The sequence below is a fragment of the Oreochromis niloticus genome, linkage group LG2, assembly GCF_001858045.2.
Source record: "Oreochromis niloticus isolate F11D_XX linkage group LG2, O_niloticus_UMD_NMBU, whole genome shotgun sequence".
In the NCBI taxonomy this organism is placed as follows: Eukaryota; Metazoa; Chordata; class Actinopteri; order Cichliformes; family Cichlidae; genus Oreochromis; species Oreochromis niloticus.
The window spans coordinates 33271036-33282500 of record NC_031966.2 but is presented as its reverse complement, the minus strand read 5'-3'; the positions used below and the strand labels follow the sequence as shown (position 1 = coordinate 33282500).

The window sequence follows — 11465 nt, the reverse complement described above, 5'->3', positions numbered from 1 at the left end:
AGATCAGAGGTGTGGTGTCATATGTGTGGCTTCCTGCCTGATGAAGATTAAAAACCTCACATGTCAACACCTTGCACAATTACACGGCACTTTTTTTTAAGGGCGGCATTTAAACCATTTTCCAGCTGCTGTCAAGTGACTGATTCACACATTTATTTTGGTCAAATGTGCAATATAAATAGCTCTGCTTGTTATGAAGAACATTTTTGCAGTGACTTGTCTCCCACAGCATGAGTGTGTGTGTCTGTGTGTGTGAGAGAGAGCGCTCCCTCCCTCCACCTCTGCCTGGCTGTCAGCTTGCCTCGACCACGTAGCAGCTTCCTGGCAGCGGCAGCAGCTTGTGTCTACTCTCCCTCTCTCTCTCTCTCTCTGATACACATACACACACACACACACACACTCAGTGTCAGTAGCCTATGTAGAACCACGTAGCACCACCTTTGGATTTTAACCACCAACAGCACCAGCCCAAGCGGCAATGGATCTCTTTGAATTCGACTTTTTCAGAGACTGGGAGCTTGAACAACCATGGTAAGTCCTGTGCGCGCAGCTTTATATTCTTATGTGTGTGTGTGTGTTTATAAAATGCATGCATGTGTGTGTTTATTGTGGAGGAATGGCCGGACATGCTTTCTGGGGTATAAATAAAGATTCTTGTATTTTTGTCTGGAGATGCAGCCAAACTGAGTCCCGGAGAAATCGCGCACACCGTCTTTCTTTGTCACCGTAAAGCTGCCGTTGTTGCTGGAGATGAACCGGGAGGCATGCACACGCAGTTTGCACACACACACACACACACACACACACACTATAGGCAGCCAGTGCGACGCCGGCTTTTTACTGTTTCGTTGTGAAATTAAAAATAATAATAAATAAAAATAAAACGTTCGGCGTAAACGTGAGACCGGACACCGGGGAGTGTGGCGGAGCGCTGAGCAGGGAGGGATCGGATAAACGTGAATGAACTGCGTCCCCATAAGTTTGGGCAGTTTAGTGTTTGCTCCATTTCAGTCCCTAAAGAATCACGTGTCCTGGTGACATTTCAGTTCAGCTCACCTGGTGCAGCGCAGGTGTAAAGGCGCAGCGTCACATCCATGGAGGCATAGCGATGGAGTGATGACGCTCAGTCAGTGTTTGTCCGTGTGTTGACTGAGCATCACTGCACAGTGGTTGTTACTGTAAACGCTTAAAGTAGATCATCCCCATCTTTAAATCCAGTACTGTTGACAGCATTGACAGGTCTGCATCAGCCTCGTGTTGTTTGGCACACTTGGTCCTTTTTTTGTTGTTGTTGTTGATTCAGAGCTGAAGTCATTAGTTCACAGTCAGGACGAACACTTGACTGTAATTTTGAAAGCAGTAAACATTCTTCTGGATCCATCCACTCACTGAAAATCAGCACATAAGTCGGCTGGTATCTGCTCGCTGTTTATATATCAGGACCTGATATCTATGGCAAGACATTGAATGGACTGGTTCTTATGTAGCACTCAAAGCACTTTGTTCTACATCTAAGTGCTTTCTTTCACACACACACACACACACACTGATGAATGCATCGAGAGAAAGTATCTTGCCTGAGGAGAATTTGGCACATAGACCGGAGCAGCCAAGGATCGAACCGCCAACCTTCATGAATAATAGATGACCTGCTCTACCTCCTGCCATCCTGTTAAAGTGCAGCACATGAGTGGCACAGTGGTGAAGCGGTTAATACTGCTGTCTCACAGCAGGAAGGTTCTGGGTTTGTCCCTTCCTGGGACCGTTCCTGTTTGGAGTTTGCATGTACCGTCTGTGTAGGAGCTTCCTCCTAAAGGCTTAAATGTTAGGTCGAGACTACAAACGCGTATTGAGGTGATATTTTCTAACTTGAATAGATTAAGTGCTGCATAAAGCAGGTTCATTTCAGGACATGTTTGGAAAATGTTATAGTTCACCAATAAAGAAAAACATTTAAGATGATGTTATTAACTATATCTCTGCTGGTCATAGGGCGAGAAAAGGCAGAAATCATGGACGGGTCACCCACCCATCACAGGGTTAACACAGGCGAAACTACAATTTACAATCTCCACCAGAACCTTCCTGCAATGAATCCCACACATTTATATTTTGAGGCTTATTTTTACTTTTTCATCCGTCTAAGACCGTTGACTTACTTCTGGATAGTTGGCTTGTTTATTTTGAAAATCCAGTTGCTGCTCCAGGCTTTACAGTACAGTGTTTCCACATAGGCGGGCTGGTCTGGTTGTTGTCGTGACAATCCTCGAATGTGTCCGATTTCTCCCGGTGTCTGGAGATGTGCTGTGACTTGGAAGGCCACATAAAGCAGATCTTGCTGGGTTCCCAAAGACCACAAGGACTACTGTCACCAGCTGTAGTCCAAGACACTGGAACTGAAGTCTCCTGTTGCTCTATTGGATACTGTCACAAAGTATATATGGCATTATTTATGCATTAAAAGGAATGGGTGTGGAGTGCAGTATGGGAGACACTGTCTTTGTGTGAGGCGCCGATCACTGCACCGCCACGCTGCCCCTTTATAAAACTCTAAAATCTGTATTTGCCTTTTATAGGCAAACTATTAATCAGTATCAGTGGTTCTATCATCTATAATGAAAGTCATTCTTCTGGATTCTGCTCCTCCTGCATGCCTCTGTGAAGTCATTTTCTATGCAGTAGAGGACATAAGAACAAAGAGCCACATGGGGAGAAGTGCTTTTTAAGGCTTTTAACACTATGGAGGCCTAAAAAGATGCTGGGGTTTTCAAAAAGATGATAGTGAGGCTGGAATCTGCAAGAAGTTAAACATAATTCAGTCTCTCAGCGTGATTTGGAATTTATTCTCGCACTCATTTGTGCAGAAACTGGGCGTGTGGAAAGTAATGGAGGGGCAATTTGAACATTTCAGAACACTTTGTCAGGCTCTGGTTGTACTGGTGGGCAGCTTCCTGTTGAGGTCACAGCCTCAACTGCATTTATATTAGTTTTTAAAAAAAATTCAAAGTAGTTAATTTTGCCTTTCAATCAGCCATTTATCATCAACCCTGGAATTTTTTTAAATAATTGCTGCACTTACCAATTCAGCAATCTGATGCAGAGTCATGTGCACGATCAGAAACAACGCAGGCAGAATGCTTCATACATGCCGTCATGTATGCATATCATACATCTATAAATATATATATGATTTTATTCTTCTGTGAGGCCTTCTGGATTAACAGCATTTTTAAAATACCAGCTTTTATTAAAAGATTATCAAGTGTCTCACTTCATGCTGCATATTTCTTGTCACTTGGTGGAAACATTCAGGAGGACTGTAGGAAGTAAGGTCTATATAACAGTCAGCCTTTCCAGTCTGTGTATTACAGAGGGAGCACAATAACTTGGCAACCACGCTGCTGTTTTGAATGCGTATTCCAGCAGGGAGAGTCTGAGCGGGGAAAGTGACACACACTGCTGTCCCTCAGCAGCCACCGTGGAAGGGCCCTGGAGCAAGGTACTTAACCCCCCGCTGCTGGAGTGGAGCTGCTCAGGGCTCAACAACAAGCTCGGGGTGTCTACACATGTAACCCTCCCCCTGCCACCACTCCATCACGCCAGAGCTGTCAGGTGGTCCTGATGGGAAATTGGGCTCACGCTGAAACGGCTTTTAGGCCAGAAAGAATATGAAGAAAATACAAGAAAATGTTTTTGGGAAACTGCAGAATAATGAAGGCAGCTTATGTAAAAGTGTGTCGATCAGCCTCTCCCTCATTTACAATTAAACAGTCACAATCTGGAAACATCACGCCAGGTCTGTTTATGTAGCTGTAGCTGTCTGTGGGTGTATTACAGCCAGCAGGTGCCACCCCAGGGGTCTGGACTCATCCAAGTGCCCTTGAGGGAGTCACAAGAAGCTGGAAGAAAAATGCTTTCTTCTATAGCAAATCATATTAACGTGTCAGATGCGATCCTAATCTTTTATGTTTGTAGAAGAAGAAAAATGGAGCACTGGGGTCCACAGTGTAAGCAATGATTTTATGTATGAGAAGCACTACGTAGGGTTGAAGCACCAGGATTTGCCAGTTATATATTTCATTCGCAGTGCTGCTCATGTTGTTAAAGTGTGGGACTTTGGCGGGGCGTGTTAATTTCCTGCTTCTCACAGAAGTCAGTAGAGTTGGCTTATTTAAAACTGCAGATTGTCAGCATATTGAAGAATTTGAATCAAGTCTTTATTTTGAACAATTTTTAGTGAACATAAAAACTGAATGAACTTAAATAGAAAGGCGTCATATTCACATTTCCAATTCAGAAAGCAGCAGAAGGAAACAAACGTTGAGTAATTCTCAGAGATTCTACATTAACAAACCGGTGGGAGGAGCACGCGTTATGCTAGCCCAGCATATTTAGCACGGGCCGGCATGTTAGCTCAAGAGTTTATCGGACAGGAAAACAGAGTCTTGCACACTTACGTTTTTTTTCTGCAGTACTCGACATCAACTGCACAGCAGGTCTCTGCCTCACTACGTTCACTAGCTGTACTGATAAGAATCTCAGACACATCAGTGTAGAAGTCTCAGCTCTAGCTCAACACAACAGGAAGGAGACACTCCCCATGGAGCCGTTCAACCCTTTACAAGTACCGACTGTGATTCTCAAACGGGGAGGCCCCTAAATGATTAAAATGGTCCTATATGTTTGTTCAATCACACCAGTCATCATAGTCAACATATTGCAACAGAAAATATTCAGGCTAATTATTTTTCATCATAAGCAAAACAGGCAATGTTTTCCAATCAGTAGAAGTGCACAATCCATCCTGGTGTCTTGAAAAAGCCAAATCCCTTCATGTGTCATTGAAACACTCTTTTGTGACATGTGACCCAACCCTGAACCTAAATGTATCTCTTTAAAAATAAGAGTGCATATGAAATGTACCTGACATTTCAATGTCGTCAGTTTGGAAAGCACAAGATAGATGAAAAACAAGTTTAAAGGACTTAATCAATGTCAGATTGTCTAACAGCCTTTGAGCTCTAGATCTCTTTAACAACACCCCACCCACGTGCTCTTAGTTTGTTAACTCTGGTGGAAAACCATAGAAGACCTTAACCTGGTGAGGTCTAAGTCATCTCAGGTGGTAACCATTATCCTTTATTTTGGAGATTTGGGGGAAAAAATGTGACTGGCTTTCGATGAGAATGATTCTTTCCCCGATTTACAAGCCTTGGAAGAACAATTTAATACAAAAATATTCAGCTTGCCCTGGGTTAGAATTAGGGCTCATCACCAATGACGACTTAGACCTCAGAGGTTAAGGAAAGACCATCCAAAAGCACTGTTAACAGAGTTTTTGCAGTCTTTTGTGTTGAGGCTACATGAGCGTGCCAAAGATCCAATTATTCCACAATCTGGCTCAAGGAAGATTGTGGAATAAATACGGTGTAATCAGAGGAGGGGATCACAGCAGCACCATTTCATTGGCCAACTGATCATTTGCCTTACACATGTTTTCCTCACTTTAAACATGCCAAACCGCCTTAAATCAGTAAAAACAACAAAATGAATTCAGCTGAAATTCAATTGAAGCATATTTCAGTTGAGAATGGAGGCCTGACTTTTTTATGCTTTTCCTGTCCGATATCTTCCCTTAACCATCATCTTGTACCAACATCTCTAAAGGCGACTTTTGATGTTGCTGGCGACTCTGTGGTAATAAATGTTCAAATGGGCTCAGCTGTCCAAGATGATAACAAAGACAACGCCACCACTGGAAGATGAGAACCAGAATGCAGAGAGTTATTTTCAAATGGATCTTCCTCCTGAAATTTTACAATGGATTTTACAGGCATAAAAGACGACACGCACCTTCAATAGAAACCACGAAAATCACTCAGATTGGAGTTAAAAGTCTGTCACTCGCCATTGATGTGTGGCTGGTGTTTGACAGTAGATTTTCCCTTTAAGAAAAAAAAAGACGAGAAAGAGAAAACAATCTTGAAGCTCCCCACGCCTTTGTTAAATCTGAACGAACACTGTAGGTCTCCTCCTCCTCCTCCTGAAGAAATACCCTTTCATCTCTTCTCCTCTTTGTTGCTCTTTCTCCCTCCTCCTCCCATCTTGCCTCTTGTTTCGTTCTCTCGCTTGGAGATCTGAAGGCTTTTGTATGATTGTAATATGGCTTGCATTGAGCGTTGCGTGCTCCTCACTGTAATTGCCCATCATGTAGCCGGCTAATCATGGCAGTGGAATCTGGGGGAGATCGCTTTGAATGTTAATTGACGCTGATGGTGATTGGTTGAACCATTTAAGTAGTTAATTAGAGAATTGATTACACATATCCTCAGCATGGAATGATAAGTTTCCAGCTGCGTGTTTTGGAGCCTAAAAGTTCACATCTGCGGGAAGAAACACCGATTATTATTCTTTTTTTATTATTGTTGTTTAAATGCTGGAAGACAAAGAAAAGATTGTTGTGCAAAGGTGTAATCAAAGTTCTCTTTTCAGGACAATCAGGGGAAATTCACCATGGCTGTCCCAAATATCATGTTTCTCTTTTTTTGTAATAACGACCAAATTATTGAGTCTTCAGCTGGGCGGGGGAGGGGGACGACTCTGTAAAGTAATTTGTCTTTTGCATTTAATAATTAAAGATCTTTTTACAGCTACAGCTAATTTTATTTAAAATCACGATACATGTAAAGTTAAATTAAACAGGTTTGCTGATAGTCAAGTGAAAACCTGCGGGGCTGTAAAATGAAGCCAGCAGAGACGTGTAATTCCTTGAATGGCAAAACCAAAAGCAAGTCAGTCCACATAGGCTCGCATGCTTAAATCCCCTCTTTATATCAGAATTAAACATGTTTATAATGTGATATAAGTCGCATACTTCCCTGTTCCCTGGTTATGATAATTGTGTATGCGCGTGTGTTGGGGGTGGGGGTGTTGTTTACATCTCTATTTTTAGTTACATGAAGGTTTACACCTGTTTGTTATCATCTATCTGTGCTGACTGACAAATGGTCATTGGTATAGACGAGTGGCCTGTGGTGACTTTTACAAGGGAATTGAACATTTTAATGCCTTAATATTATATAACTGCAGGTTAAACTCACCGGGCAAGCACTGCTTTTCTTGCTTGCCCTGTGAGATCCAGATTGAATTCGATAACACTGATGACAGAAATTATATTTTTATTCTTTTTTTTTTTTTTTTTTTTACCAATAATTAGCAGGTTGTCTGTACCTATATGACGCACCAACTGTATGGATGCACAATTCAGTTCACCAGCCTAATTAACATGAGCTGATTACTTCCCCACTCCACCGTCTCGTCCAAAATATCATCGCTTATTATTCCAAAACCTTCTAAAACTTGAAAAGTGGCACAAATGCTCAACTCAAGGCTTTAAACCAGTTGTTTACAAACTAAAGGGTGATGTCATAGTTGCCATGTCCATCTTCAATGTACAGTCTATGTTGTTATTTCAGCTATTTTATCACAAAGTGATTATTGGTATTTGGTCATTTTTAGCACTTTTCTAGTCTTACTGACTATTGAGGGATTACAAAGATTATAAGTAGCATTCCTACAATCACACACACACACATTCACGTGGCAGTTTATTCTATGAACTTAAAACGCTTTATCTCTCACACATACATGCACAGAGAGACACACAGAGGAGTGAATGAGAGACAATTTGGGGGTTTAATAACTTGGCCAAGGAGGCTGTGAGTAATTCCTTGTGCATGTGTGTCGTAGTGGAGTAGTGGCAACTGTTTGTCCACAAAGGTGCTAGATTTGTGAATTCCAAAAACCTGAATCCCACTGTAGATGATTCAATACCCACCAAGCCATCAAATATTCACAAAGTTGAATACTCAGGTCCAGCTCTTGAAAACCTACAAGAAGCAGTGATGGAATCTTTGGGGAAAGGAGGTGACAGAGTCAATGCATTCGATGTTCATTCTCACAGTCTGGTATTCAATCTGCCCATCAATCCTCCCCAGCTCTCAGTCAGCTCACTCACACGTGCAAGCTCAATAAGCGCAAAATCATTCATCACACACTGAAATTTCCATCCTTGCTGTGTGATCGGCCTAGGCTTGCCAAACCAGCTCCACTTGATGATACTTCACACCCACATCATCAGCAACTCAGAGGCTGCGAAAGGAAGCTGTGTCTCATCCCAAACTGCCAAGAATTCACAAACAAATACTTCAAACCTGACAGCAGATAACACTGAAGGAAATCTTCTAACTGGGAAAAAAAAATCCATTTTATCCCATACTGGCAATACAGTTATCCCACAGGGCTGTGAAGCGCCAGCTCTGTCAGCAGGTGTGAAGAAGCCGGAAAAGTAGCCAGATCACCTGGACTCCATCTGGGAGGAAACAGTCACTGTCCGTGGTGCTGAAAAAACAAACAAACAGAAAAAAAAAACACTCAAAGCATCAAGTTTTGTTTTAGCTTTATTATTTTTTTGTTACACAAAAAACCAAATACCCTCATGTAAGTGAAGATAAAATCTAAGGTTCACAACAAATCTCTGATAATAAAAGCAGAGATGAAGAAAAAGGAAGCAACTCAAGGTTATAAAAGGAAACTTTGCTTTTTCAAAAGTGTTTTATAAATTTTACTCAAACCATAAAAAAGGCAGCATTGATTTCATTAACAATCTACCAATCAAATAATCTTATTTGGGATCATGTCAATGTCACTTTTATTTCTACAGCATGTTTAAAAGCAACAAAGTGCATCACAGTTAGTGAACGAGAGAAAACAATAGAAAGGTAAGAAACTGTCACTAGTACTTAATGTTAACATTATTAATATTACTCAGAATTAGATATTGGCAATAAACAAGCACTCCCTCCTGGCTGAAGACTTGTCAAATATTATTACTTCTGTAGTTATTTATCAAAATATTTACTGGCAAATTGTCCCTAAAATATTATAAAACATATTCTGCAAAAATGTTCCCCATCTGTGTTACATGGATCAATATTACTCCTGCAGATGTTAAAGGCTGAGCTAATCTTAAATACATTTTATTCTGTTGTAATTCTCCAGCATAGCAGCAAAAAGAAATTTTAGAGGCTGGTATACAAATAAAGATTTTTCTCTTTAGAGCTAATTTCTCTGTCATTAAATAGTGTGTGTGCGTGTGTGTGTGTGTGTGTGTGTGTGTGTGTGTGTGTACTGGGGGTGGGGGGCATGTTTTATCAAGGCTTATCAGAGATAGTTGCTTAGACTGACAGGGGGAATCGATAGAAATTCAAAAACCTGCAGAAAAATATTCAACAATACACGTGAAATATTCCCAAAGCTTGCAACAATGTAGAACTATCTGCCTTTCTTTTAGCTATCTTTTGGTCTCCACCTACTAAACGCTGCAAATGAAGCATGTGATTGACCAGAGGCTGAACCAAAAAGTAAAAACAACCCAAGAATGAGCTTAAAAACCCTCAAATGTTCTTCAAAGTTCTGCAGAAGTCATACTTCTTTGTGGGTCTCATGGAAACAATTGACATTTTTCACTATACGCCATTAAAAAGCACTGCTGATCAAATATGTTTGATTAGAGCTGTTATAAGACATTGCTTCCAGATTTGAAAGAACTTGTCTGATTCATGAGAATTTGATGTATGCCAGAAATCTTACTACATTTCTGAGCCAAAGAGTAAATTGTGAGGAGTTGGTCCATTGGAGACTTTGATGTAAAATTATACAGATGTGTCTTTGTGGCTGTGTTTACATTTTAACAAGGAAGCAATAATCAGAATCTCCAAATTAACTCGAAATATTGCCTCAGCTTAGCTTTTAGGATTCAGTGCTCCATACTGCAAGCTGTAAACAGGTAATACAACATATGTGATGTATTAGGATCCAAAATGATAACATAAAGCTACATTAACTGACGAGTTCAAGTGTTTTTACTTATGTTTCAGATATTATTATCACTTACTACTCACAGTTTATGTTCTATTTTAGTCTTTAAAGATCTCACAGCCTTGAGAAACGACGCTGATGTTTTTCATTGAAGTACTGAAAGCGAAAACTTAATTGCATGATTCTTAGGAAACATAATTAAGTTGATGAATCCTTTGAATTAACAGTTTGACACACAATCCAATTATGTTACCACATTACAGAACTCGTACAAAGACAGAGGTCAGCTGTTGAAACTTTACTAGCAGGTAAACTGAGGCTCAGTTGAGGGTTGGAGTAAAGACGTTTTAGGATTTGCACACGCTCCATATAAAGAGCTCAACCATCTGTTCATTTTCTTTAGTGCCTTATAAGAAAATTAAGAGTAACCATCTGGATGGGATATAAAAACCTCAGCAGAACATTTATCTTTATCAGTGTAAGCATACTATTGGCCTCCCTCTACTACTGCGCACTCTATTTTGTACGATGCCACAGAAAATTAGCCCAAAGGACGCCATACTCAGTACAGTGCACAAACTTTTTTTTAATTGCATCAAATCTTTGAATAAATCCAATAAGTGTTCAGTTGTGGATTGAAAAATTGCATTGAGACCCCTCCAAACCTTTTTAATCAGTTATCATAAATAAAGAGAGTTCACACAACAAATTACCACGACAAGCCTCAGATGGAAACACCCAAAAGGCTCTGAGTGGCTCAGTGAGGTGCGGTAAAGTCACTCATGAGTGCAGCCGAAGTACTTAGACGGAGATATCTCTCTCTGAGCGGCAATATCGTTATTAAAAAAAGCAAACAGTGTTAACACGTAGGTGAAGAGGCTTATGAAATAAACAGGTAGTTTCACATCGTTCTGTTAATGCTGCACCAAAATCACAATTGCCAATACTAAAAGCCCCGTAACTGTTAATTAGACTATAAAGCTGAGCATAACTGTACAGAACTGAAACAGATCTCTCCCCTGGGATCAGATCTGTTGTGCTGTAGCTGCTCTTCTGTTATCGGCATAGTCATTGTCTTAGAGTGTTTCCCACCTCTTAATGCTCGTATTTACCTACGTTTCTATTGCCACGAGTCGTTTTTATGTCTTTTTAAAGATGAGTTTTGTGGTAGTTTCTTTATCAGACAACGCACAGAGGAGAGATAAAGGAAGCATGAGCTACACGTCTAAGCAGGGGAGCATAACTCATCAGGAAATAACCTGAGTGTTGCATATATCTGAAAACTGTGGCATAGCACTTTCTGCTTCTATAAAGTGTATGTGTTTGTTTAGTAATGACTTTATTTAATTAGCTCACTATTTGCTTAAGATAATATTCATTTATTTGGTGGAATGGGTCAGATTAGTTAATGGACAGCTTGCTTGAAATTACATCCCCCAGTTTGTTGTTAAAGCTAATTAAGAATTTGTTTAATTAGTTGATCAAGTATTTGCTTGGAGTAACGTTCGCTAATTTGTTGGGAAATTCTCATTAGTAATTATTGAAATTAGTAAGTAGTGTTTGCTCCGTAACACTAATCCAGACAG

General features: G+C 40.4%; 1 protein-coding gene across 2 annotated transcripts in view; it reads left to right on the top strand.

Annotated features, from left to right (window-relative positions):
- The first annotated feature begins 238 nt into the window (after positions 1 to 238).
- aff2 (AF4/FMR2 family, member 2) overlaps positions 239 to 11465 on the top strand; it is a 188155-nt gene continuing 176928 nt past the window's right edge. Inside the window, exon 1 of one of the 2 annotated variants that reach the window (XM_019346511.2) lies at positions 239 to 531. In XM_019346511.2, coding sequence (XP_019202056.1) covers positions 479 to 531 — 53 coding nt within the window. In that variant the 5' untranslated portion in view covers positions 239 to 478. The remainder of the gene's footprint in view (positions 532 to 11465) is intronic. The other variant, XM_019346508.2, reaches the window with a different exon arrangement.